Source organism: Magnolia sinica, chromosome 10 (genome assembly GCF_029962835.1).
Source record: "Magnolia sinica isolate HGM2019 chromosome 10, MsV1, whole genome shotgun sequence".
In the NCBI taxonomy this organism is placed as follows: Eukaryota; Viridiplantae; Streptophyta; class Magnoliopsida; order Magnoliales; family Magnoliaceae; genus Magnolia; species Magnolia sinica.
This window is the reverse complement of record NC_080582.1, coordinates 6,740,550-6,767,774: the sequence shown is the minus strand read 5'-3', so window position 1 is coordinate 6,767,774 and position 27,225 is coordinate 6,740,550. Positions and strand designations below refer to the sequence as shown.

General features: G+C 39.8%; 2 protein-coding genes across 2 annotated transcripts; one reads left to right on the top strand and one right to left on the bottom strand.

Annotated features, from left to right (window-relative positions):
- The first annotated feature begins 1,492 nt into the window (after positions 1 to 1,492).
- LOC131257874 (BTB/POZ domain-containing protein At1g55760) lies at positions 1,493 to 6,380 on the top strand. The gene is made up of 4 exons (XM_058258800.1): positions 1,493 to 1,987; positions 3,106 to 3,251; positions 4,320 to 4,438; positions 5,289 to 6,380. Exons 1-4 carry the CDS (start codon positions 1,866 to 1,868, stop codon positions 5,889 to 5,891), a joined length of 990 nt encoding a protein of 329 aa, XP_058114783.1. The 5' UTR covers positions 1,493 to 1,865; the 3' UTR covers positions 5,892 to 6,380.
- Positions 6,381 to 8,182: 1,802 nt separating this feature from the next.
- On the bottom strand, positions 8,183 to 12,531 carry LOC131257873 (28 kDa ribonucleoprotein, chloroplastic-like). Its single transcript, XM_058258799.1, has 4 exons — positions 11,966 to 12,531; positions 11,257 to 11,358; positions 9,853 to 10,146; positions 8,183 to 8,505 (listed from the first exon to the last, which is right to left on the bottom strand). The coding sequence occupies exons 1-4, from the start codon at positions 12,446 to 12,448 to the stop codon at positions 8,440 to 8,442; spliced, it is 945 nt and encodes a 314-aa protein (XP_058114782.1). The 5' UTR covers positions 12,449 to 12,531; the 3' UTR covers positions 8,183 to 8,439.
- Between the last annotated feature and the right edge of the window lie 14,694 nt (positions 12,532 to 27,225).

The following is a 27,225-nucleotide window of genomic DNA, read 5'->3' as shown; positions in this document are numbered from 1 at the left end:
TTATAGAGAGAGAAGCCCTAATCTAGAAGGTTCCTCCAAAGTTTTATAAAATTATGCAAAAAGTTAATTATTATAGTGCTAAGAATCAATCCTCTATCGTCTACTAAGAGCGTTTATACCAATAGGCCAAGTGTTTGATTTTTATTATTAATTACAAAATTAAGTTCTTAATCTGGTTAGTCTGAGGTCTTATGTGGTTAAAAAAATCAGGGATGTTACATTAATGGTGATCAGTATAACTACCAACCACAAAGAAGTTTCAATACTTCATGCGGTCTCCTCCATGAAAAAAAAAAATAATAAATAAAATAAAGAAAAGAAAATAAAGGAAATAACCAAATGTCCTACCATAAGAACCCATCCCGCTTCTCATGTAGGGCTCATTGGCTTGTCGTAAAGTAAATTTAACCTGTCCATTTTAAAAGAATTTTAATTTTATGTCATCAACCAAAGTTTGAAGACAAAACTTATCATAGATAGACCCCACCAGAAAAAATAATTTAAAATTAACGCACAACATTAATGTGTGGGCCATAGACAACTTAAACAGAAAATTGAAAAAACCCTTATGTAGGTTTTCTATTGTCTAATTAAAATGAACTGATCAGATTTGTTGAATGCTCATTTCTAGTTTAATGAGACTCATAATCCCCTCTTGAAAAAGCTCCATTCATCTTTCAAAGCAATGACATTTTCTTCCTTTAAAAAAAAAAAAAAAAAAAAAAAAACTAATTTTAGAGAAGAGACCAAAACCTTAATTCCGTCGTACCTAAAGGCCATTGTCCTATATATATATATATATATAAAGATGGTACGCCAGCAGTTTAGCAACTAGATCTGGTGTCACGTGATCCAAACCGTTGTTGAGAGGATATCAAGCTGACTGTAGTACATCTAAAATCCTCAAGATTCGAACTTTCTAACAATGTCCCAAAAAACGACGGTTAAGATGACTGTCTACATCAAAAAGTAAAAGAGTCGAACGATTATCTGTTCAAAGACTATTATCAGAGTTCCTATCCCCCATCCAAGATGATCCCCACATTATAAACGGTTTGGATCAGTGAAGCATAACTCCACATTCAACGGATATTTCCAGACGTATCCTACAACAATACGTCGGGACGTAGCGTAGAAAACGTCATTCAAAAAATTAAAAGAGAAATACTTTGATACTCGGTCAGATATGAGAGATGATACGCAGCCACTTAGAAATTACTTAAAAATTGCATACGTGGCATACAGGTACGTCCAAATAGTGGATCCCAGATGAGCATGAACCAAAAATCAAAATTACGTCATTTTCTGAATATCGAATCAGTAGACACTGATTGGACGGTTAAAAATGAAAAAATTCCAACGGTCCTGTTTCAATAAACAAGTGTCCATGAATCAGCTGTTAGGATTATTCAAACAATCTGAATTTGGGACCCTGACTTACCTACCGGCTCAATTTGAGTTATTCACGCCACCTAAAATATATGGTGCCTAGCCTGCGTATCAAGCTTCATGAAAGCCAGAGTATAAAATAACTCCTCTGTACAAGAAAAACCGCTTCTCGAAGTGCAGTGTAAGCCAATAAAAGCACTCTCTCTCTCCCTCTCTCTCCCCATTGCAAAAACTCCATTCTGCAACTCTTTCTCTCCAATGGCGTAAAGCAACCTCCAAAAGGCTTCCTTCCCAGCAAACCCATCTCACCAACATTCAAAAATCCAAAATTTCTTCCATGGTTCAAGGACATTCCTCCTATCTCTGCCTTTTCTACTCTGTTTTCATCAGTAATCCTGGGAAAGCCCGGAGAAATCTTGGACGGTATCTTCGACTGCATCCATGACATCACGACTGCTATCATCTTTGCCGCGAGGATGAACGGCGAGTCTGCCTACAAGGTCGACACCACTGCCCGCCTTGCCCAATGGAGAATCGAAAGCCTCGCATCATGCACGTATCGGAAATCCGATCCCTTCAGGATTGGGAATTGGAATTGGTCAGTATACTTCTTTTTTAGGAATACCCATTAACCGATTGGATGGAATTCAGTAGAATTTCAAAGAATTTCTATTGTTGGTGGTTTTTTGTTTCTTGTTTATTTAAGCTCTGATGTGTTTTAGCAAAACCCATCTACCCGATTCGAAGATTTTTTTAAAAGAATTTAGATAATTTTGATTTGAAATAGGTCAGTGGGCTTCTTTTTAACAATACTCATTTGGCAAATTCAACGGAATTTGACAGAAATTCAGTAGGTGTGGTTTTTTTTTTTTTTTTTTCTTTCTATCTTATTTAAATTCTGATGAGTTTTTACAAGACCCATCTACCCAATTTGAATATTTTGTAAAGAATTTAAGAGGATTCGAGTTCTTTGATCGCGGGAGCTTTGAAGATCGTGTTTAAGAACAGTGTGCCAACTCTTTTTTCTATTTTTGCTTTCTTTTTTTTTTTTGGAGAAAATTGTTATTTTCTAGTTTTCCTATTGGAAATTTTTGTAGTCTGCAAGCAATAGAAATTCAAGAGATTTCTTTTAAGAAATTTCTTCTATTTTTTTCCGAATGTTTTTCATATTTTCAAGGGAAGCAATGTTACAATACAGAGGTGAATGGTTGACATGTCACTTTCAACAAGACACATCTTACCAACATGAAGAAATTCTTGGATTTTTTGTTTGAAATTATGGTTCATAATATCATTTTTTTCTCTGATAATTCATGGTTCTCTGTTTTGTCGATTTCCACTTTCTGCTATCTTTTGATTGGACTTAAGTACCTAAAATTTTGACTCATTTTCTTCATCTGACCGAATTTCTGTTTTGATCGAAATCTAAGCTAATTCCTAAAATTTTAAAATTTTAAATTTAAAAAAAAAAAACTTTATATTACATTCATAGATGAAAGGGTAAAATCAATTCAGTAATTTAGACATTCTGAGTTGATCCCTCACTAATTTTTCAGTTTCTCTAAAAATAGTTACTTTTATAAAAAATATTTGATGTAATGCAAGAGCATTTGAATCACCCTTTTCAGTTCTCTCTTTTTTTTCTTTTTCTTTTTTTCATCTTTTCTTTATCAGTGATTTTTTATGTTGAATGTTTTCTGTTCTGTTTGTATGAAGGCATCTTTCGGTAGAAAAGAACCGGGTTCTGAATATTAAGCTGTATCCAGTGATATCAAATTTTAATAAAGATCAGCCTCCAATTGCTTCTTTTATCATTCGATTGCGTTGTTCAATCGGAGATAGCAAAGTTCTTGTTCATCCAGGTAATTCTCTTTTCATGTTTTTATTTTCATTTCTTTTTTTTTTTTTTGCAAAGCTGATCTCTCTGTGAGCCCGCTCATGGGCGTTTCTGTGTGTTTATGCTTGTGTGTGTTTGTGTACATGTATATTTATTATTCCTGATCGGTAAAATCCATATCCATGTAAAAGAAAGAAAAAAAAAAATTAATTTTATGGTAAAAAAAAAATTCATTCATCTAAGTTATTCCTCAAGAAGAAGAAAAAAAAAAGGGGGGTCTTTGAATTTCAAGTATTCAGTTTCACCTGTGTGTGTGTGTGTGTGTGTGTGTGTTCTACTATTTTATGGTAATTTTTAGCAGTTTTGTTTTGACTTTATTTGTTAAATATTGAATTCCCCCCAAATGTTTGTGTTTTGCAGACAGCAAACCTTTTTTTTTTTTTTTAATTGAATTTTTTTCATTTTTCTGAATTTCCCAGTACAGGTTTTAGTAGGGAATGATTTGTGTGAGAACACCCATAGCAAATACCTGTTGTAAGTGAATATTCTCCATTTGGTTCTTTTGATTGGTTGGTGAGGGTAAGTGTGTCCCGTTTGTTTCTGCTTCTTAGAAGCATTTGGGGATCAAGTGGGACCCATTTCTCATCACTCTTAGATTTTTGTCCTGATTGCAGCAAGATTCACCTACAACAAAGCTCTGTCGCTATTAGTGCTTCTTATGCCATCATTTCCATTATGGAACATTCTAAGTCACCTGTCAGAGATTGGATTCTATTATTCTTGCCACTGGACCCTTGTGGGACATGATCCTCCCACATAAGCTCACCAGCATGGTCTGATCAGATGTGAGGGCCATCCTGATAGAATCATCCAAAGCTTCTCTAGCAGATGGCAGCCCACACCTGATCATCTGATCATCATTTTTAAAAAATGGCAATGAAAATATTCATAGCATACACCCTACACCTATAATTTTCTGATCTTAATCTTAATTTTCCCATTGTCTTCTTAATTTTCAAAATCTTCTTCTAGCGAAAACCTAATCTCTCTGAATTTTTCTTTTGTACTATTTCCACATCTCTTCTATTTGCAGGAGTAATAGACAAACCCCTCAAGAACAACGACGATTTCGTCTGGGCAATCGAGACTCCACTTGCTGGGAAATTCATCATTGACGTTGAGTTCCTCAATTTGAAGATTGCAGATCCAGTCGTACGTCCATCTGTCTTTCCTTGTTTTCTTATTTCCAGTATCCATAAGCACGTGGCCAATAAGCAGCCACAAGTCGATGGATTTAAATAGGCAGGACGTTGGACCCCGTATTCAGATATGTGGGCTCCGCTGCTTATTTAGACCAATCAAATATTCATGTGCTTAACAAAACTCATTTACTTGATCTACATTTGAAGAAACAGAAACTATGAAAATTCAGGACCTTGCAGAATACTACTATACAATCTGAACTCTGAAATAGCTTATAGCAAAGAGGCTGATGAAATACTATACAATCTAGTCTAAAAAGCATCAAGATACTACTAACAGCATATCACTCATGTTTCTTTTTTTTTTTCAATGGTTCATGAATATAAGCATAACATGGACCCCACGGGCTAATACATCCGACTGATAAGAAATCTAGTGAAAAAAATCATAACAATAACACTGGCGATGTGTGATACCTTTTCAGATTGCTGTTTTCCCAAGCAGCCAAATCTTGAAGTGGGAATGATTCTGTGCGGTACTTTCAAGTTGTAATAAACATTGGGCTAGTCGCCATCACTGTCTGATGATGGGATGTTGGTGGGACCATGCTTTCCTATGAGAAGTTAACAGAATCTGTTGTGGGTCCATGTCCTTGGTGCCACAACTCGCCACGGATGGCAATTGAGACTTGGAGATCATTCTGGGTCGTGTGATTTAAATTATGGCTCTTGTGGTTGCAAAAGCAGTTCAAATCTTCAAAATTCTAAGGCATCTAAGAATATTCTACTTAATCAGGAAACTCCACATCCTCAACAATCTTATCTAAATCTCAGCCTTTGATTTGTCCTCTAAATCACAGGGTGGTGAGCCTTGCTCCATCTGGACTGGCAGTCACATCCAAAGACGGTCCAACACAACAGCCATCTCATCCCTTGGTCGAATGCTCACAGAAAGCATCCACACCGACATCACCATCAACGTCTCTGATGGGAGAGTCAAGGCCCACCGCGCCGTGCTTGCCACAAGATCCCCTGTCTTCCACAGCATGTTCTCACACAACCTCAAGGAGAAGGAGCTATCCACCATAGAAATCTCCGACATGTCAGCCGAGGCCTGCCAGGCATTCCTCAACTATATCTACGGCAACATCCAGCATGAGGAATTCTTGGCCCACCGGCTCGCGCTTCTCCGCGCGGCTGATAAGTACGACATCACAGACCTGAAGGAAGCCTGCCATGACAGCCTTCTAGAAGACATAGATGCCAAGAACGTGCTCGAGAGGCTCCAAACTGCGTCGCTCTATCAGCTGCCGGTACTGAAAAGCAGCTGCCTGAGGTACCTTGTAAACTTCGGGAAGATATTCGACATCCGTGATGAGTTCAACGCTTTTCTGCAATATGCAGATAGGGATCTGATAGCTGAAATCTTCCAAGAGGTTCTAGCTGCATGGAAAGGCTTCTGAAGTTCTTGTAAGAAACAGCATTTGCTTCAATGGTGTGATTGTGTTTGGTTGATTCTCCATCGGGCTAGACTACCGTCTGCCGTGTCCGGCGATTCATCCGCTGTATTCTTGGTATTTGTAAGTCAATCCAGACTGTTTGTCGATGGGGACATCTTGAAACTTGATCATCTCATATCAGATGTTGAATTTGGGCCACTGACATTATCTCTTTAAGCTGTCCATTTGATGGCTCAATAATTGGAATATTAAGATAATCCGATATGTACAGTTGTTGGGATGTGCTCCATCTACAATTGGACCTATGATTTGGAGAGTTTGGATTGGTTTACATGTATGCCATATTGCCATGTGAATTCTGGACTAGTGGCACCAATTTAAGAAATGGTGGAAATTGGTTGTTCGACAGTAATCCAATGTACAGGATTTGTTTCTGTGAAGAAATATTCTTTTGCTCAAGCAAATGGCATTAGTTGACATATATTTGTTATTGATTGGATTTTGGAACAGATAAATCTCATTGTCCATATATGAAAATGAAACAGTGGATTCCATGGATGCTTTGTGGTTTTAAACCATGTGTACATGATTTTGTGTTAGTTTACAGGGTTCTATGATGGTACTATTGATTAATGTTGCCAATCTTACAAGTCCTGACCTGTGTTTATCTGTCATCTGATTGAACTGTGGTATCAAAGGAATAGAAGAAGAAAAAAAGGTTATCCCTATAAGCTAAGTTGGATCATACTATATTCGGGTGCGTTTTTATGCCACTATATCAAATGAAATTGAGTTGTAATTGCCATTGGCCGAATTCAGTGGCCAGCAGCACTTTTGGCTTACCTTTGAATCAAGTGATAAATTTTTTTATTTTATTTTTTCTGGCCCACAAAGAATTTGAAAATTTATTAAGAAATTGGACAAATGTAAAACACTGGAATTTGTTTCTTCTTATTTCTTTTTAAAAATGTTTTGAACAGATTCAATGGTGTATCAGAAAAAAAAAAAAATGTTGTTTGTGCCTTGACCTGCTAAAACCCAACCAAATAGGCTCTGCTCAAACACAAATCAAGCACCATTTGATACATTAGGGCCCATCATATTGAAACACAAGAAAAAGAAGATGAAAAATGAACAAAGGTGATAGTTTTCCCATTTGCTTCGATTAAGAATCTCATTCAAATCTTGTGTTTTAATATATATATATATATAAGGCCTATATTTACTATAAAACGAGTTTCTAAGCTTCCCTCATCGGTGAAATGAAGAAACAATGAAAAAATTAGATAAAATTGGGAAATTTTATCGGCCTTATTGGCATTCTATCAGCCTATACAGCCCTAGTTTGCACCCGTATTGCACAATGGGGTAGCCAATACAATTAGGGCTGTACACAAACCGAGTTAGCTCGGTTAGCTTGCTCAATTCGACTCGGTTCGAAACTGTGTTCGAGCTGATTTTCTGAGCTCGATAAATTTTCGAACCGAGTTCGAGCTTACCCAAGCTCGACTCGATTCAGATTGAACCCCAATTCGAATCGAACTCGGATCAAACCAGTTCAGTGACTCGGTTACTTTGATATTGATGTTGCTCACCAAGTGTTTGATGAAATGACTCAACGAAGTGTCGGCTGGTGGCAAAGAAGGTATGTATATGAAACAAATACCCTTTTTTCTTGATTTTGATGTTGCCTATAAGGTGTTTGATGAAATACTTGTAAAACTACTGTTGTTGTTTTACATACAGTGAGAATTTGAAGGTGCAGTCCATGTGTTTGTGAAAATGCTGCACAGGCGAACTCGGCTCGATCTTGGCTCGAACTGGCCCAAGCCAAGTTCGAGCTGGGGTCAGCTAGTAGCCGAGCCGAGTCGAGCTGTGCCAAGCTTGACTAGTTTACACCTCTAAATACAATTATGATGTCCAGCTGGTAACCCCATCTGGTAACCAATTCAAAACAGTGGTTTGGATAGGCCTCTAAAGCTATTCCCGGGAACTTTCCAAACTAGACTTTAATTGGTATGTGGGAAATTAATATCTTTATGAATTTTATAATTGGAGTTTTAGTGCGTTGAAAATATAATGCCACAATTACCATATAAAACATTTATATTGAAACTTGTTGAGCTCAAATGAGGTCCACCTGTTTGTCACTGCAGGTGTAAGTCTGGCAATAGCACCTTGGGAATTGATTAGTGAAGGAAAAACACTTCCCATGGCACAAAAAGCAAACCGATATTCTAAAGGCGAACCATGAAAGGTAATCATTTATCCAATTGAATAAGATGTAAGAAAGATACCATAGAAAACCAGTTCTCAATGAAATAACAACGTGCATAAACAGCTGAGGCCAAGTCATGAAAATTTCCAAGCCGATAGATAATTGCACTGCTCTCCATCATCAACTAGATGAAAAAGAAGAAGCAAAAAACAAAAACAAAAGGCACCCTACGAGTGACCTACTCGAGAAATGTCTGAATTGGAGGGATGAAGATTACGAGCTCAAGACGGAGATCTGCAGATTATACGTGGCAACAAGCAGACCTAATAATGATCAAAAAGAGTTGCGCCGTGGCCTCTCCTCAGCTATATTAACTCTGATAGACCGTCCATCCAAGCTCTGATCAGCACAAGAAACAATGTTGGTAAAATTCACAATGATTAAGATCATGGGTCTATTGGTGAGAAACAAAAAGCGAAATAAGGGCGAGTTTAGACAATTTCCACGAAAGGCTTTTCCCCATCAAGACATTTTTTGTCAACTAATCAGATTGGTTTTGGGGAGCTGGCTTTTTAGAAACTATTTGGTCAGCCAAATTTGAAACCGACATTTCGGGTGGCAATCCAAACAGGCCGCAAAACCAGGTATTGGATTCCAACAAGGGTTTCGCTTCCAAACCCTGGTTTCGGCAGTGTGTCCAAATGGACCTTAATCGTTAGAATGAAAAAAAAAGAAGAAGCTGTTAATAGCCAACCACAAATAATTGGGGAAGGGTTTTGATGATGATGGATGCAAAAGTACAAGTATTTAATAGAATGTTCTATAAAGAAAGCATAGCATTCTGATCTCTGACGACATGCATTACATAAGGGTATGTTTGGACACTCAATTGAATTGACTAGCAATAACTCAATTCAGTAAAGAGAAAAACAGCAATGTGGGTATGGCACTGAAGTCATTGCATTGTTAGTTTTGAATTTAGATGTCCATTTCCACTTTATCGACTGAGATACTGAAATTCAATTGAGCATCCAAATGCTCCAATTTTATAGGTTGTTCTTTGTATCTTGGATTTCTCTTCCCTTTTCAAAATCATAGTTGAATAAATAATGCTGCATTAGCATGAGGATTATAAGAACTAAACCCACAATAAATCAAATTTCATGAGAAAATCTAACTGATGGATGCCTAAATTGATAACCCGCTATTGATTTCATAGTGCACGCACGCACACACACAGTACTGATTTCTTAGTGCGCACACACACACATTACTGATTTCTTAGTGCGCACGCACACACACACACGCACGCACACAAAAACATCCAAACAAAGACATCCAAGCCCTACCTGTGACTTTCACCAAGTATGTTCCACAAAACTCTGTATGTGACTATGAGTTCCAGTATTGAATTCACTTTCAATTGAGCATTGTTTGCATGTGTAAGGACCCCTTTGACAATGAAGGGCAAGGGCTGTTCATAGCAAGGATTGAGATTGGTTTAGGTGTACCGTATCATTCACCACCAAAAAAGGGCCAACACAGCCATATCGTTTCTTGCCGAAACTGGTTCATATTGGGTGGAATTTACCAATTTTGGATGATACTTTAGACCTTGGTTCGTATATCACCAGAAGGATTAGAAACCAATAGGCTAAAGATGGTTGGGAGATTGAGGAATTGCATGAATTCTGATTTCAGGAAGCGAATGCCTTGGTTTTAAATAAGCATGTGAACAGGACTCACCTGGCCATCTAAAGCTGCTACTGCGTCGTCCAGCTCGTTTTTCGTTGACATCCTCACGAAACCAAAGCCACGTGATCGTCCGGTCTCCCTATCGTAAACAACTCTGGCGTCAACCACCTTGCCATGCTCACTGAAAATCTGCTCCAGGCGGGCATTGTCTACTTGCCATGGCAAATTCCCCACATAGATTCGGTGATCTGGCCCGAGATCAGCTCTCACTTGAGTAAGCTGGGAACCTTGAGGGGAACCTCGAGGGGATGCTTTATTCACGGTCAGAAGCCGGCCATTGAGGTCCTGATTGGGATTGAAACTAAATATCAGTACACGTCTACAGATATTGGAAAGATATAACTCCAGACATTGATATTAGAATACCTAAAGAAAGCTAAGAAATGTGAGAATGGTGGATGACCAATGAAATAAGGATATTCTCACAAAATCCTTGCCAGAGAAGCTATCCCCACCACAGGAAGATCCAGACGGCTCTTTCATTCAGAAAGCCCCACTGGATATGGCCCACATGGAAAAATCTTACAGATCAGATGTAGTCAATACCTATAGGAAGGTGGATTATATAGCACTTCGGTTATCTAGTGAGAGATTTTTCCCATGTGGGCCATAAGTGGCGGGACCTTATAATTTAAAAATGAAAAGTCTGGATCATTATGTGGTTGGGCAGAAGGAGCGGCTTGGATGAGCCTCATTAGCATCTCTCTTCCTGCAAACAAAAGTCAATTTGAGAAAAGAAGTAGATGAAACAAAGCATGGGCATGTTTGGAAGTAACTCAAACCACGATTACAGTGGTATATGGCGATGAGGGCCAGATTAGGCAGGCTATCAGCCTTCTGCCTGAAATCGATTATCTGCTCATTTCAAGTAAAATCCAAGACAAGCATAACTTTAAATTTTGGGTGGAAGTCAGTTCCACCCAAGTGCAGCCAAACATACCCCAAGCCTGCGTTTGGATGCAGAATTGAATTGAATTGCGATAATTAGCTCAGTAAAGTGGAACTAACCAAGTTACAATCACTTAGTATACCAAACTGTAATTACACTATACTTTCAAGCTGAATTGGAAAAGAATCTAACTACAATTCGAGGGCTACTTCCCCATTATGTATAGTATGGAATGCAATTCTGATTTCATCTTTTTATCCTCATCGAACTAATCATTTCAATCCATTACGATAGGGCATCCAAACACACCTGAGCTTCGATTTTCAGTTCTGAGATAATAAACCCATCCAGTATCAAGCATTCGAGGCATCCAAACTACTAATTGTTTTGTCCTAATGCTTCTACCACTGTCATATGAAAAGTATCTCTACTAAAACAAATCAATAAATAAATAAAAAGGAAAAATGAATGCAACAACAACAACAACTGATGATTTAAAAGCTTACATAGCAGTTGAACATTTCAACAACTTTCTCTGCTTCTTGGACGGTACTCATTGTCACAAACCCAAATCCACGACTTTGGTCCGTCTCCCTGTTGTAAATTACCTGAACAAAAGAAATAATGGCAAAAATTATAATGAATTTCAGCGCGGATTGATGCTATTTAACAGATTATAGAGGAAAAATCTTAAGTGTTTATTGTAATTCTGTCACTCACGTGCAATCAAAAGGAAAAACTGCAGACATTACCATCAAACTGAAAAATGCCAGGAATAAGAACAAGCAATGCAACATCTGCATATTACTCTAACAATATCTGGAATGCAGCTCATTCGTGCATGATCGAAGTCGTTCATCTGGTGGGCCACTACCATGTATGCACGGTGGCCCAAAAATTAGCCTATTCTAATCACAGCTGAGAATGAATTGTTTAAAAAAAAAAAAATCAATGAATAGTCCATATGCATCCAAGATCCAGACCAGTTATCCAATGCGACCGGTTACAAAATCAAACCAATGGTCCACATTCAGTGTGCACGGGTGGCCCACATTATCAAAACCCGCCGACCGGATTTTGGGAACCAAACAACAAATGACAATTGGGGCTGATGAGCGGCTCGGATGTCACATACATGTGCTACATTGCCATGTGCGGCGAGAGTGGGATGCAGACAATGCCCAATTTCATCTCCTTGTTTGTTTACACACTCACCTCAGCAACTTCCACAACTCCAGCTTTTTCGAAGAGCTGCGCCAGCTTCTCGCTGTCGACGTCGAAAGGCAGATTACCCACGAAGATCTTCGCGTCTTCGGGCGGGTTGGGATAGTAATCTCCAACATCACTCTCTGCTCCTCGAACCCCGCCTGCTTCTTCTCCTTCAGAGACCACTTCTTCTTCTTCTTCTTCCTCTTGCTGTCCCCAATCAAACCCCTTATTTTCGACATCCTCAATTGAATCCCAATCTGAAGTGGGGGCCACAAGGACATCACCAGCCTGAGAAGTATAACAGCTTGCTCTTCTTGAGTTTTCTAAGGGAGGAGGGAGAATGCGGGTGGTGGTCAGGGAGAGGAGAGAGGTGGGATTTTTTGAAAAGGGAAGGGTAAGGAGAGGTTTTGGGAGATGGGTCTTTTGAGAGAACGTAGGGAGAAAAGAGAGAGATTGGAAATTGGGTTTGTAAGCTGAGATTGTAGACATGTTTGGATGGCCTCTTTTTTGGTTTTGAAAATGGTGGGAGTAATGGTTTCTCTGAGGAAGATAGAGAAGAAGATATGAAGATGGGAGCATATGGGTTGCTAGTAGTAGGGCTCTCTCCATGGAGGCTCGCCCCTTGCGCCCCACTATGTGATGATCCAGGCCGTTCATCTAAAATAGAAAACTGTTAATGGATCATTTAGAAAATACGTCACTCAAAAATCCGTACATTCATTAAAAGTGAAATTGAAGAAACGGTACATAAAAGGAGTTTCTGAATCGTCTTGAATCGAACGGTGATGATGATCTCAGATCAGCAGGATTTTTCTTGGGTTATCCTGATTCTCTAGGAAATTCCATATGAACGGTTGGGATCATCATTTACTGAGGCTGAAAGGGCGAGTCTCCATGGGAAGCCATTGCCACAACCTCGTTGCAGTACGTGTGGACCGTTGTATTTATCCTTTGAGGTTTGCTCGAATACATTATACATCCTCCGCACTGGAATGAGATAGTTTTTTTTTTTTTTTTTTTTCAACGATCCAACCCGTTTATTTGGTAAGGCTTTCAATGGATAGGATTTTTACAAAAAAGAAAAAAGCTCTCGGATTGAATATTTCAACCGTTTGATCATAGAAAGGCTACGGTTACCGTTCATCTTCGAAGCAAAGGAGGCAAACTATCAGATGGTTGAAATAATCAAATGGAGGGATTTTTTTCGGTTGTTGATTTTCAACCATACAAAGTGAGAATCGTCGTATAGACGGTTTGGATCATTGGAAGATTACTCAAATTCAAACGCGGCGTATCAATACGTCGGGACGGATTCGATAAGACCTCTTATCTTTTGGGAAACGGGAATGTTATCTCGAATCGCCCCATCTCCAAGCGCCAAAGACCAACGCACTAAACGTGCAAAATTCTCATACGTATGAAGTATATATGGCGTTCGTGGAATGGCCATCAGATCACGGTTCTATCCTAACATAAATCTGGGCCACTCATAAACTGAATGTTTAATTCTTGGTTATCAATTTTGTAACCGTCCATTTCCTCCTACATGAGTGGCCCACCTGATAGATGGACCATCCATATATATCTAACGAGCATTGACAGAGGGACTACTCTATGAACGTTAGGGATCACACGCATGTAACTCACTTCCACACGTATATGGAGTGTGTCTTTTGCGGTTGAAGTTGAGGCGTTATTCCTGTTTCCAAATCGAGAAAGGTGGCGGTCGAAGCTGATGATGGAGTGGGGAGCGGATTAGATGTTACCCGACTAACACCTTAGTGGGTGTTACTCTTACCATGTGTGGCTTTCATTGATGTATATATTGTATATCTACACCGTCCATTCGTCTTTAAATATCATTTTAGTACACTATACAAAATTTTAAGGAGATCCAATTCACAAGTAGACCACACCACTGGAAAAAGTGGTGAATGAACATTAAAAACTTTTTGTAGCCCACGAAAGTTTTGGGTCAAGCTGATATTTGTATTTTCCCTTCGTCACAAGTCTGATTGACTTTATCAACAGGTTGGATGGCAGATAAAAATTATAATGGGCCTTAGGAAGCTTTTTATTGGCGGGTGTTCAATCACCATTGTTTCCTGTAACGTGGTCCATCAGAGACTTGGATTTGCTTAATTTTTGTATCAACATTTCAAAATGGGCTGGAAAGTCCGATGGACGGCTTGGATAAACGGGAAATACACAATGTGGGCCCACAATAAATGTAATACCCCTATCAAATCTGGTGGGCCTTACATTTATTTGCCAGGTCCAAGGAGAATCAAGATGGTTTGTCATGAGTCGGTCCACATATACATGAAAAGTTGGACGGCTGAAAAAAAAAAAAAACCAATGATTCACAATGCATATACATGTGTGGGCCACCTTACGAAAAAATCAGCCGGTTAAAAACTTCACGGGGGCCACAGGAATCTTTATTATAAGAAAGCCTAGATGAATCGACCAGACAAATACCAGGTTGATGCAAACCTTTTAATTTACCCTGGAAAGTTTTAATGGCTAATTGCCACTATTTCCTACGTGTGTTCTACTTGAGATTTGGATATACTGCATTCTCGGGCTCATACTCTAAAAATGGACGGCCAAAACGGATGTACGACGTGGATATGGGAGGCAGACATCATGGTGGACTGGTGTAGAGCGGGTCACGGACAGTTTCATGGCCAAGATGGATCAGAAAAGGCCCAATCGACGACAGAAGTGATCCGGACCATCGGACCTTAGATCGAGCGTATCTCGCAATCCGGAATGAGTTATCTGATGTAAAATATATGATTTTGGGGTAGAACGAGCTACTTTAGCCAACCAACCCTGCTATGCCGGGTTGCGCAGCTCAAAATTGTGAAAAACTCCTTGATCAACGGTCGTTTTCCTGTTTTAATTTCATTTTTACTATAAATAGTAAGTTTTAGTTTGATTATAACTCTTCATCCGTTGGGCTTTAGGAGTTGCGCCCAACGTGAAAAGAGCTTAGAATAATTAAGAGAACGGTTTGGTGAAGCCAAATAGGACACTTACTATTTTTGGCCGAAAACCTCGCGCACTAGTAGACATCACGACCATCTATAAATAGTAAGTTTACTATTTATAGTAAGTCACGAAGGAGTTTTAGTTGTAGTTTGATTCTGATTTCTTTCTCATTGGTTGGTACCCTTATTTAAAGGGTTGTGAACTCATTTTTACTCATTCATTAATCAATTTCGAATTTATTAGAATTTATTTTTATTTTCTGCTTTCTTTCCTCGTGGATTCGAGAAGTCTCTGTGAGGAGTCCAAAGAAGTTCCATGGATTGGGAATCGTTATCCTCTTGAGGAAGACGGTGCTCTACCTCACGTCCTCCCCTGCGTCATGGACTCCACGGTTAAATTGTATTGTTCTGATCATTCAAAATGAGTAAAAATTGTCCAGCAAACTTTTACCTAAATTTTCTATCGACTGACTTCAATTGATTCGTTCAGCCTACTTGATTGACTTTAATGGATCGAACTATGCTGAAATTTTATTGATTTTTCTTTGGTCTTCTTTTGGTCCATTTATGATAGGAACGTACTTGCTCCACATCGTACATTAAATTCCCTCCACTTGAAAAAACTTATACTCTGGTCATCCTCTAGTTTATGATACTAGTACATGTCGGGCACATTGAACATGCATTAGATCTCCATATTTTCATAAAGATCAATAACATATGCATTGTCATTGATCTTATGGACTATAGCCATCAATCTGATCTTCTTATTCTTCAACTTGTTGTACGTATAGATTAGAAATCTCGTCTTGCATAGGTGAACCATAACATTATCGCCTACATTGAATACCTAGAGGTGCCGATGTATGTGTCAACCATTTCCTTATACTTGTTATCGGATGCTTGCAACTTGGCTTGAACAATAGCGTGTATATTTATGATTTGATTTGTCATATGTTTTGCAACAATGCTCACGCTTAGTATCTTGGGTAATGGAACCAAATCAAGAGTATGTTTAGGTACTCGTCAATATACAACTCCAAACATGGACTTGTCAGTCAAACAATTTTGTATATTATTAAACGTGACTTCCGCCTAAATTAAGGCAAAATCCCACTGTTTGGGCTATCACCCGAAATGCATTGTATAAAGGTTCCTGAGTGTATGATTCACCACCTTAGTTTACCCATTTGTTTACTGATGATATGCACTACTAAATCGTACATTGGTGTTAAATTACCTCCACAAGTTTCTCCAAAAGTAAGTATCACGATATGATATGACAGATTTTGGGATACCATGTAGTCAAATAACCTTTCGGAATAATAAATTTACGACATGTGTAGCATCAAGAGTCTTCTGATACGGTATGACATGAGTTATTTTGGAAATCAGTCGACCACAACAAACATTGAGTTCATTCCACACTGGGTCCATGGAAGACCTATGATAAAGTTCATGAATAAATCCTCTCAAGGGCCGTTAGGTACCACCAATGGAGTGTATAGGCCTGTGTTATGCGATCTCCCCTTTGAGGCATAACATGTATGACATCCCTGTATCGCTTTTCCAGTATCCCGTTTCAGCTGTGGCCAATAGTAATGCTCCTGCAAAAGAGTTATTGTCTTGTCTCACCTTAGGTAATCGTCGATGTCACCTCTATGTAGTTCTTGGATGACACGTTCTCGTAATGAACTTCGTAGAATGCACAACCGGTTTCCATTAAAAATAAAATCATCCTAAATATGGAGGTCATTCGACTAACCCTCATGGCATCTAATTCACGCATTCTTGAAGTTGTCGTCATTAGCATTAAGTCCTTAAGGTATTCGAACCTAAGAATCTCATTTCTCATGGTGACTAACAAGGCAGCATGCAGGCTAAGCGCATTAGTTACCTTATTTTACTGTTTGGCCTTATGCTTCAACACGAATGTGAATTCCTGCAAAAAAAAAAAATAAATAAATCCACCTTGTATACACACGGTTAACATTAGCCTTACTGTTAATAAACTTGAGAGCTTGGTGGTTCGTATAGAATACAAATTCTCGTTGAATTAAATAATGCCTCCTATACCTTAAAGCTTGAACCACTGCGTACAATTCTAGCTCATACATTGACCATTTTTTCTGAGCATGACTAAGTTTCTCGTTGTAGAAGGTTACCGGCCTGCCCTCTTGAGACAACGCTCCCCCAATGCTAACATACGAAGTATCACATTCAACTTAAAATAATTTATCAAAGCTGAAAAGTACGATGACCGAAATAGCTAGTGGACACCTTCCACTTATTTTCAGCAAAACTTCTGTCGACCTCGTCAGTCCACTGAAAATGTTCATTCTTTATATAGTCAGTGATCAGTGTCACGATAGTACTGAAGTTCCTCATGAACCGACGATAGAACATCGCCAACCCGTGAAAACTCCATACTTCATCAATATTGAACAGAACTGACCATTCTCTGATGGCTTTCACGTTTTCTTCGTTCACATGGATGCCCGTGGACGTCATGACAAAGTTCAAAAATAAGAGGTTCTTTGTTAAAAAGATATATTTCTTCAAATTGAGGTATAACTTATTTTTTATGAGCACTTGAAGCACTTGTCTGAGATGCCCCATATGGCCTGCCTCGTTCTAACTATATATTAAGATATTATTGAAATAAACTACCACGAATCATCTAATAAATAGGTTCAGAACATGTTTCATCAACCTCATAAACGTATTAGGCGCATTCGAGAGTCTGAAGGACATGACCAACCATTCATACATACCCTCCTTGGTCTTAAATGATGTCTTATACTCATCACCTGGTCGAACATGAATATAATGATAGTTGCTCCTCAAATCCAGTTTGAAAACAATTTCCCCCCTCTAATATGTCTAACATATCATCAAGCTGTGGTATAGAAAATATGTACTTTACGGTTATTTTATTTATTAGTTATTTATCAATATACATACACCAACTCAAATCTAGATATCAATAGAGTTAGTATGACACATTGGCTCATGCTCTCTCACACTAGACCTTTACGGATCAATTCCTCCACTTGTCAATGTAAAAGATTGCACTCTCGTACTTATCCGATAACGAGGGTGGTTAAGCAAGGCAGCCCCTGGAACAAGGTCGATATGATGTTGTATATCCCACATGGGAGGCAACCATCAGGAAGGTCATCGGGCCAGATTGCCTCAAGTTCTCACAAAACAGGTTCAATTTTTTGGGAATAATCATGGGCTCTACCTCTTTACCTTTCACAACCAATGCATAAACTTTTCTTATTTCCTTAAATTCTTTTACAAAGTCTTGTATGGGTAGGAGAGAACGCCCCTCAACTTTAGAAGCATTGGGTTGCTCATCCAATTCCATATAGGTAAGTGTGATTTTCTAACCATTCTTGACAAAAATGTATACATTATCTCGTCCTCTATAAGTGGCGTCACGATCTAATTTTTACGGACAACCGAGTAATATGTGACAAGCTTCCATGTCAACTACATCACATATTATTTAGTTCTTATAATATTTACCAATTGAGAAAGAGATAGTACATTATTCAGTTACATTCATCTCACTAACCTTCTTAATCCAACAAATTTTGTATGCGGAATGATGTCTTTTCATTTTCAGCGGTAACTTCTCCACAATGACTTTGAAGATGATATTCTCGCTGCTCTTATTATCTATGATCACATCACAGATTTTTTGATTCACTGCACACTTCGTTCAAAAGATGTTATCATGTCGTCATGGGTGTACCTCTTTCTTTGGTGTATATAATAGCTGCCTCACTATTAGAGAATAGGGGTGTACATAGAGTCGAACCGAGTCGAGCTGGCCTCAGCTCGACTCGGCTCAGCCACTGGCTGACCTTAGCTCGAACTCGGCTCGGTTCGGTCCTCGAGCCTGACTGGCCAGCTCGGCTCAGTTTGGTCAGCAGCTCGGGCCAGCTTGGGCCGAGTTCGAGCCAAGATTGAGCCAAGTTTGCCATTGAGGCATTTCCACAAACACCTGGACTGCACTTTCAAAATCCCTCTATATGTGAAACAGAAGCAATGGTTTTACAGGTATTTTATCAAACACCTTCTAAGCAACATAAAAACCTAGAAAAAAGGGTATTTATTTCATGTACATACCTTCCTTGCCACCATCCACACTTCGTTAAGTCATTTTATCAAACACTTGGTGAGCAACATCAATGGCAAAGTAACCTAGTCACTGAACTGGTTCAATCCGAGTTCGATTCGATCCGAGTCGAGTTGAGTTGGGGCCTGCTCGAACTCATTTTTGAGCTCAAAAAATCAGCTCGACTCGACTCGAACTCAGCTTTGAACCAAGTCGAATCGAGCTTTTTCGAGTCGAGTCGAGCGTGCTAACCGAGCTAACTCGGTTCGTGTACACCCCTATTAGAGAATCACCATGATCTTGTGGAACCCAATCTACTTCGTTCGCTTCATCATTCACGGTGTGTTTTGTTTCATGAATCTCCGAATCTTCCTTTATATTTTCAGTGTTTCCATCATTAATAGTGAGGTTAGCCAATTGTCGTTGAAGACACATGTTTGATAAGTAAGCCGGTTGGCCATATCGGCAATAATAATATGACTTTAGTCGATTATAAGGGTTCAGGATCCTGCTTGGACCAATAGTAGTGGTCATTGTTCTTTGGGGACTCGTTTGTCCGCTCCCCGACTCTCTGTTCGCTAGTGTAGGAAGTTGAGGACGCCCCTTACATGTTCTTTCCCCTTGGCCTGTGTTGCTCCTTGCGAAAGACCCGCAGTGGCTACCCTAGTAGCGGGATAAGCTCATGTGTTGGATTGCTTAAGCTGCGCTTTTACTCGGGTGGCCAACTTGATCACTTTGTTCATTGTTCAAACTTTTCGCATTTGAACCAAATCCTTTATCGCAACAGCCGACGGACAGCGTCCGTCCGTTTTTCGTTAGTGGGCCCCACACAGCAATTATTCGAAGGATCCAAACCGTTCATGAGACTCACACCGCCAAGCTCACTCAGGCCTAGGTGGATAAAAATTCAAAAGACTCCAAAGATCCGTTTTCTATCATTAAAACGGACGATAGACGGTGGAAGAGAAACATCGGTGGACCACACCAAAACTCGACAAAAACCAGCCCATTCTGACCGAAAAATTGAGATAAATCCGGTGGACGGCTTGGATTGATCATTTGAAGCTTACTGTGGACCCCACCATTAGACAGTGTACGTGCCTGTTTTAGCGCCGGACGCTGGCCGATTTTTGCGTGCCGTTACATGATCTCAACGGCGATCGGACGGCCGATCTGAACCGTTCATCAGGTAGTTCTGTCAAAACACCCCCAGAGGACGCTGTCCTTTTGGAAAGAAAGCAAAGAAGAAGAAGAGTGGAGACGTCGAACTCTTGATTGCGTGAGGTATCTCGCAGCAGAGGGCGTGCTTGGAGTCTCCAGCTTCCGCAGCCTAATTCTAGCAGGACTAAAAAGCAGTTCCGTGAGGAGGATCTACGGCTGGAAAGTGAGCAAGATGGTGGGGACGGAAGAAAGGAGGAAGAACCAGGAACGTGAACAAGAAGAGAGTATTGTTTTTTTTTTAGTTCTTTTTATTTTGTTTTATTATTATTATGAGATCTAGCCGCATCATGATGGGCTAACCTCTTAGCTGGGGCTAAGAGGGGAAACTTGTAGGATGATGGGAGTTTTTTTATGCCTTTTTGTTTAAACTGAACTAATATTGTTTTTTTAATTTAATTGAGGAATTGTTTTTAGTTTTTTATGGTCTGTTATGACTAAAATTACAACGGGTCTGCGATGGCTTTGAATATTTCCTTTTCTCTTTTGATGTATATGACGTCAGGAAGCCCTGTTGTTCACCATCGCCTCCTGGGCATGGTAGGATGATGGTATCCTTCCTAACCTTCATGCATTGTTGAGTGGTTGGTAATTAGTTTAATTCTTTGGTTGACTTTGTCTCCCGAGCATGGTTTAATGATGGAATCCATTCTAATTCATATACCTTCTTATCTCTTTAAAACTATATTAGAATGAATGTTCTTTTCAATTTTCATGGTAATGACATAAGATCTCCACAATACTCTACAAGATGATATCCTCGAATCCTTAGTTTCTCCTTGAATTACTAAGTTTTTAGATAATTATTCCGCACTCGTTCGAAAGATGTTATCATATCGTCGTGGGTGTACCTCTTTCTTTGGTGCTGCCTTACTATTAGAGAATAGGGGTGTACATAGAGTCGAACCCGTCTTCTCGAGTTTATTACTACATCACAACTCAGCTCGGCCACTAGTCGACCTCAGCTCGAACTCGGCTCGGTACGGTCCTCAAGCGTAACTGGCCAGCTCGGCTCGGTTCGGTCAGTAGCTCGGGCCAGCTTGGGCCGAGTTCGAGCCAAGGTCGCCATTGAGGCATTTCCACAAACACCTGGACTGCACTTTCAAAATCACTCTATATGTGAAACAGAAGCAATGGTTTTACAGGTATTTTATCAAACACCTTCTAAGCAACATAAAAACCAAGAAAAAAAGGGTATTTGTTTTATGTACATACCTTCCTTGCCACCAGCCACACTTCGTTAAGTCATTTTATCAAACACTTGGTGAGCAACATCAATGGCAAAGTAACTGAGTCACTAAACTGGTTCAATCTGAGTTCGATTTGAGCTGGATTCAATCCAAGTCGAGTCAAGTCGGGGCCTGCTCGAACTCATTTTCGAGCTCAAAAAATCAGCTCGACTCGGCTCGAACTCAGCTTTGAACCAAGTCGAATCGAGCTTTTTCGAGTCGAGTCGAGCGAGCTAACCGAGCTAGCTCGGTTCGTGTACACCCCTATTAGAGAATCACCATGATCTTATGGAACTCAATCTACTTCGTTCGCTTCATCATTCACGGTGTGTTTTGCTTCATGAATCTCCGAATCTTCCTTTATATTTTCAGTGTTTTCATCATTAATAGTGAGGTTAGCCAATTGTCGTTGAAGACATATGTTTGATAAGTAAGCCGGTTGGCCATATCGGCAATAATAATATGGCTTTAGTCGATCATAGGGGTTCAGGATCCTGCTTGGACCAATAGTAGTGGTCATTGTTCTTTGGGGACTCGTTTGTCCGCTCCCCGACTCTCTGTTCGCTAGTGTAGGAAGTTGAGGACGCCCCTTACAGGTTCTTTCCCCTTGGCCTGTGTTGCTCCTTGCGAAAGACCCGCAGTGGTTACCCTAGCAGCAAGATAAGCTCATGTGTTGGATTGCTTAAGCTGCGCTTTTACTCGGGTGGCCAACTTGATCACTTTGTTCATTGTCCAAACCTTTTGCATTTGAACCCAATCCTTTATCACAACACACAAACCATTATTGAATCAGGTGACTTGCTGCGATTCAGTCTCAACTAAATCATTTCACACTACCAAATGGTAGAATTCCTATGCATAATCTCTCACCAATTGAATACCTTGTCGACAATTTTAATATTGTTGAAACAATACTTGATCATAATTACTGGGGAGGAATCGTGCACGTATCAGTTGTTTCATCTGCTGCCACATGTATATTGGTGCCTTCACTTATCTCATCCGTTCGAGTTGAAGTTGTTCCCACTGAGCCAAAGCTCCGCCCTTCAACTTATAAGCATCAAGTTTAACTTTATTCTCTTCAAGGATGTGCATGAAGTTAAAGAAGCACTCAACTTTAAGCAACCAATTGAGGAAGTCCTTAATGTAGAGTTGGCCATTGAAGTTAGGAAAATCGACTTTCATTTTAAATTTTCAATCCATCTGATCTATCGGATTGTCACCTCGTTCGGGGTGTCAAATGATCATGTCATTGATCTCCTCATTGTTGAATCCTATATCCTCGGGTGTGATTTTACGATTCACTGTTGGCATTGCCCCACAAGCAACATAATTGATAATTTCACTACCTATCGGAGGCGGATCATCGAAATTGCCCTAAGGCCTACGTTTAGCGATCAAGAGTAGTCAGCAACTCTTGCATGACTTGCCAATTCTCTCACTGCACCACCTTGAAGGCCGCCGCTATTATAAGATAATTCCATAGAACACTGTCCATAGGATTTTTGTTTGATTCATCGTTAGAAGTCATTCATTCAAGGAAAAACCTCGCTCTGATACCAAACTAACATAGGGAAGGGCGTGATGAGGACGATCATTGTTCTTCCTCAAATGATAAACACGAGGCTCTTTTGAATCCACAAGAGAAGTTTCTCAAATCCACGAGAGAAATAAGTAAATTTTGAGAATTTTTATTAAATGTTATAAAAAATAAACGAGTTTACATGCTTAAATACTCTTAAACAAACCTTAAGATGCAATTAGAAAAAACCCAAACAAATAAGAAAACAAAAAATGAAAAACGCATAAATTTTCACATTCCATCGATCGATCAGAATGACGCAAAACGTCTAGAGACTAAAACCCATAAAATTGTATTTATTTTGATTGATCAACTCAATCGGTCGATTGATCAAATTGAGCAAAAACTATCCAACCATTAGGGCAATCCAGATTTTTGATCAATAAGGCCCACCTTACTTAATTTTTACCTACACTAGATGAAACAGTGGTGATTGAATGCTCACCATCAAAAACTTATTGAGGCACACCATAATATTTATTTGCCATCCCACCGGGAGCTTCAGAGACTCAAGTATTAGTTTGATCCAAAGCTTAAATGTTTAAAATTGCGCATTCAATCTCGACCATTTATGATGTTATGGTATACTTGAACTTTATATTAGACCCATTTTTTTTAGGAAAAAGGAAAAGAAGAAAGGCAAAAACTGAGTGTGTACAACCTTCAAATCTTGAAGAATTTTGTGTATTTTCCCTTTGCAGTGGGTACAATAAGATCAAGGGTCTGGATATATGGTATCAAGAGCCGGTTCGAGCAGCAAACCTCTTACGATTACGGAGCTTTTCAAATCCCATTGTACCATTGAGCTAATGTCCATGCCACTACATTAGCGTGGTTGACATGTGGAAAATCCAAGCCATCCATCAGGTGGGCCTTACCGTTTAAAAATTACTTCACAATGGGAGGTTGTCCATGGTATTGGAAATAATTCAGTCGGGTTAGAGAACTTTCTTTGATTTCTTTCTCAGCCACACGTTCCCTCAGTTAATTTTGGCCCACCTAGTACATAAGTTGATTCGATTCGACCTGGCTCGGCTTGGCCAGTAACTAACCCCAGCTCAAACTTGGCTCGGCTCAATCCTCGGGCCTGTTTGGCCAGCTCGGCTTGGTTTGGTCAGCAGCTCGGGCTAATTCGAACCTATGCGGCATTTTATCAAACACTTGCAATGCATCTTAAATTTCTCATAAAATGCAAAACAATTTCATCAAACACCCCGTGTGCAGCATCAAAATCAAATAAAATCAAACACCCGGTGCGTAGCATCAAAATCAAACACCCATCAAGTAGTATCAAAATCAAACACCTAGCATATCCATTCTTTCCTCACCAACACTTTCGTTTAGTCATTTCATCAAACACTCAGCAAGCAACATCCATGTCAAAATAATCGAGTCACAAATTTGACTCGATTTGAGTCGGTTCGAGTTGAGGTTTGATCCAAGTCAAGTCAAGCTCGGCTCGAAATTTTTCCGAGTTCTAAAAACCAGCTCGACTCGGTCCAAATCCAACTTTGAGCCGAGGCGAGTCGAGCTTTTTCGAGTCAAATCGAGCAAGCTGACCGAGCTAACTCGACTCGTGTACAACTCTATCTGCAGGTAGGGCCAGGCCCAGTTCTATCGAAGCCCAGCCTGTAATTCCGAACATAAGCCCAAATTCACCCCGGGCCATGACGGGCTGAAATAGTCCAGCCTGAGTCCACCCGGGATATTTACACAGAGCCCGACTCGAGCCCGAACCCTGAATATCTATGTAGATAAGTGATAATTCGGTGGGCCTCATGTGTAAGAGAGAGGGAGAGAATGAAAGATAAGGAGAAAAAAGAAAGTTTAAAAAAAAAAACCTTGTCGAGCCTGGCTGGGTTTATAGGCTTTTGGAGTGCTAAGCCCGAGTCCAGCCCGACTCCTGATTTAAGTCTGACTCCAGCCGTAGGGCCTGATACTCCAGCCCAAATCCAGCCGAAGGCCCGTTGGGACCACCCAGCCCATTGACTGCCAGGACCCGGATTAGGTGTTACCCGGCTAACAGCTCAGTGGGTGTTACCCTTACCGTAGGGCCCACCTTGATCATATGTTGTGTATCCACTGCGTCCATCCGTTTTTAAAGCCCATTTTAAGACAGGGTCCCAAAAATTAATTATATTAAAATCTCCAGTGGACCACACTATAAGAAACATTGATGAATGACTTCTCACCACTAAAAACTTCCCAAGGCCCACTTTAAGAAGATACATAATTTTTACTTTCCATCCAACCCCTTAATAAGGTCAATAAAATCTGGATGAATGGAAAACATAAAGATTAGTTCGGTACAAAACTTTTGTGGCCTACCAAAGCACCCTTTTTCCCGTGGTACGGTTCACCAGATATTTGAATCTACTTAAATGAACGTTCATAAATTAACTGAAAAAACCAATGGGTGGTGTGGATATGAAACAAATTTATCAGGGTGGGCCCACACGGTAATAGTAAGACGCATCGGAAGGGATTGCATACTACTCCCACTAGACCAAGCTAGAGACGGACGGTCCTCTCAGTGGCTCTGTGGGGCCCACCGTGATGTATGTGTTTTATCATCCGTCCATCCATTTTGACAAATCAAGCCAAAGATGGTCAGATGGGAAATAAAAATCACGGTGGATATATATATATATATATATATATATATATATATATATATATATATATATATATATATATATATATATATATATATATATATATATCATGGTGGGCCCCACAGACTCCCTGACAGGACCGTCCGTGTCTAGCCAGGTCCGGGTGGGGGTTGTACCCAATCAGCGTCGGTAACGGATTGGCTACTCCCCCTGCCACCAGCCAATGGCTGATGTTTGATGGTCTGTGGGATCCACCATGATGTATTTGTTTCATCCATGCCGTCCATCTATTTTATAGATCATTTTATGATATTACACAAAAAATGAGTTATATCCCAATCTCAAGTGGACCACATTAAAGGAAACAGTGTTGAATGAACGTCAATCATTAAAAACTTTTTGGGGGCCATAAAAGTATTAGATCAATCTGATCTTTGTTTTTTCCCTTCATCTGGGTCTTTATGACCTAATAAACATATTATATGTCATATAAACAGTACAGTGGGCCTTAGGAGGATTTAAATGATGGATATCCAATCACTATTTTTTTCCTGTGGTGTGGTCCGCTAAGATTTATATACCTCTTATTTTTAGAATTAAGCCCTAAAATGATCTTTAAAAATGGATGAACGGAATGGATGAAACACATACATCATGGTGGGGCCCAAAGACCACCGAACACCAGCCACGGGGCTGGTGTCAGGGGGAGTAGCCAATCCATTCCCATCCGCGTCAGTGACACATCGTATATAAGATACGCCGCGGATACAGCAATTGGATCTGGGGTCGTTTTTGCATGATCTAAACCGTCCATACAAGGGACTCATTGATCAACGGTTTAATCAGACCTTTTTGAATCTTGACCGTCAAACTAACTGTTATTTATATGACATTGATCAAAGGTTTATTTTAGAAATCTTAGAGGCGACTGACATCTGATTTTTATCACGTCATGTCAACGGCTTAGATCAGCGAGAGAATTCTTAGGAGAATGAATCACCACCAATAAAAATGGTGATGTACAACTGATGAATCCAACATCAAAAGGGCAGATTTTTGGCTCATGTGGTGTATTAACGCTATCCAATCCGTCAATCAGATAGGTCACCTCATATTACCTACAATTTCCAATAACCAGCCTGCTCCAACCTTCAACTGGGCCACTTAAATTTCACCGAGACAAGATGAAGGGTCTGATTTGCATGGATTTCATACAGGCAACACGATGGTTCCTCCACAAAAATCAAGGGTAGACATTTCCTCCCAACTCGTTCTCTGTGGGCCACCTGATTCAGGGATCATCCTGATTTTAGGTCACTAGACGTAACACGGGCTGAAACATATGATGGACGGTTTAGATTATAATTAATTCATCAGCTTGACTCCATATCTGACTTATACCACCGTAGCCAACGGTGGTCCGCGGTACGACTGGAGCGCTACTCAATGAAAAGGCCATAAAAGGAGTTTCCACGTATAAAAACGTAATATCTTTTA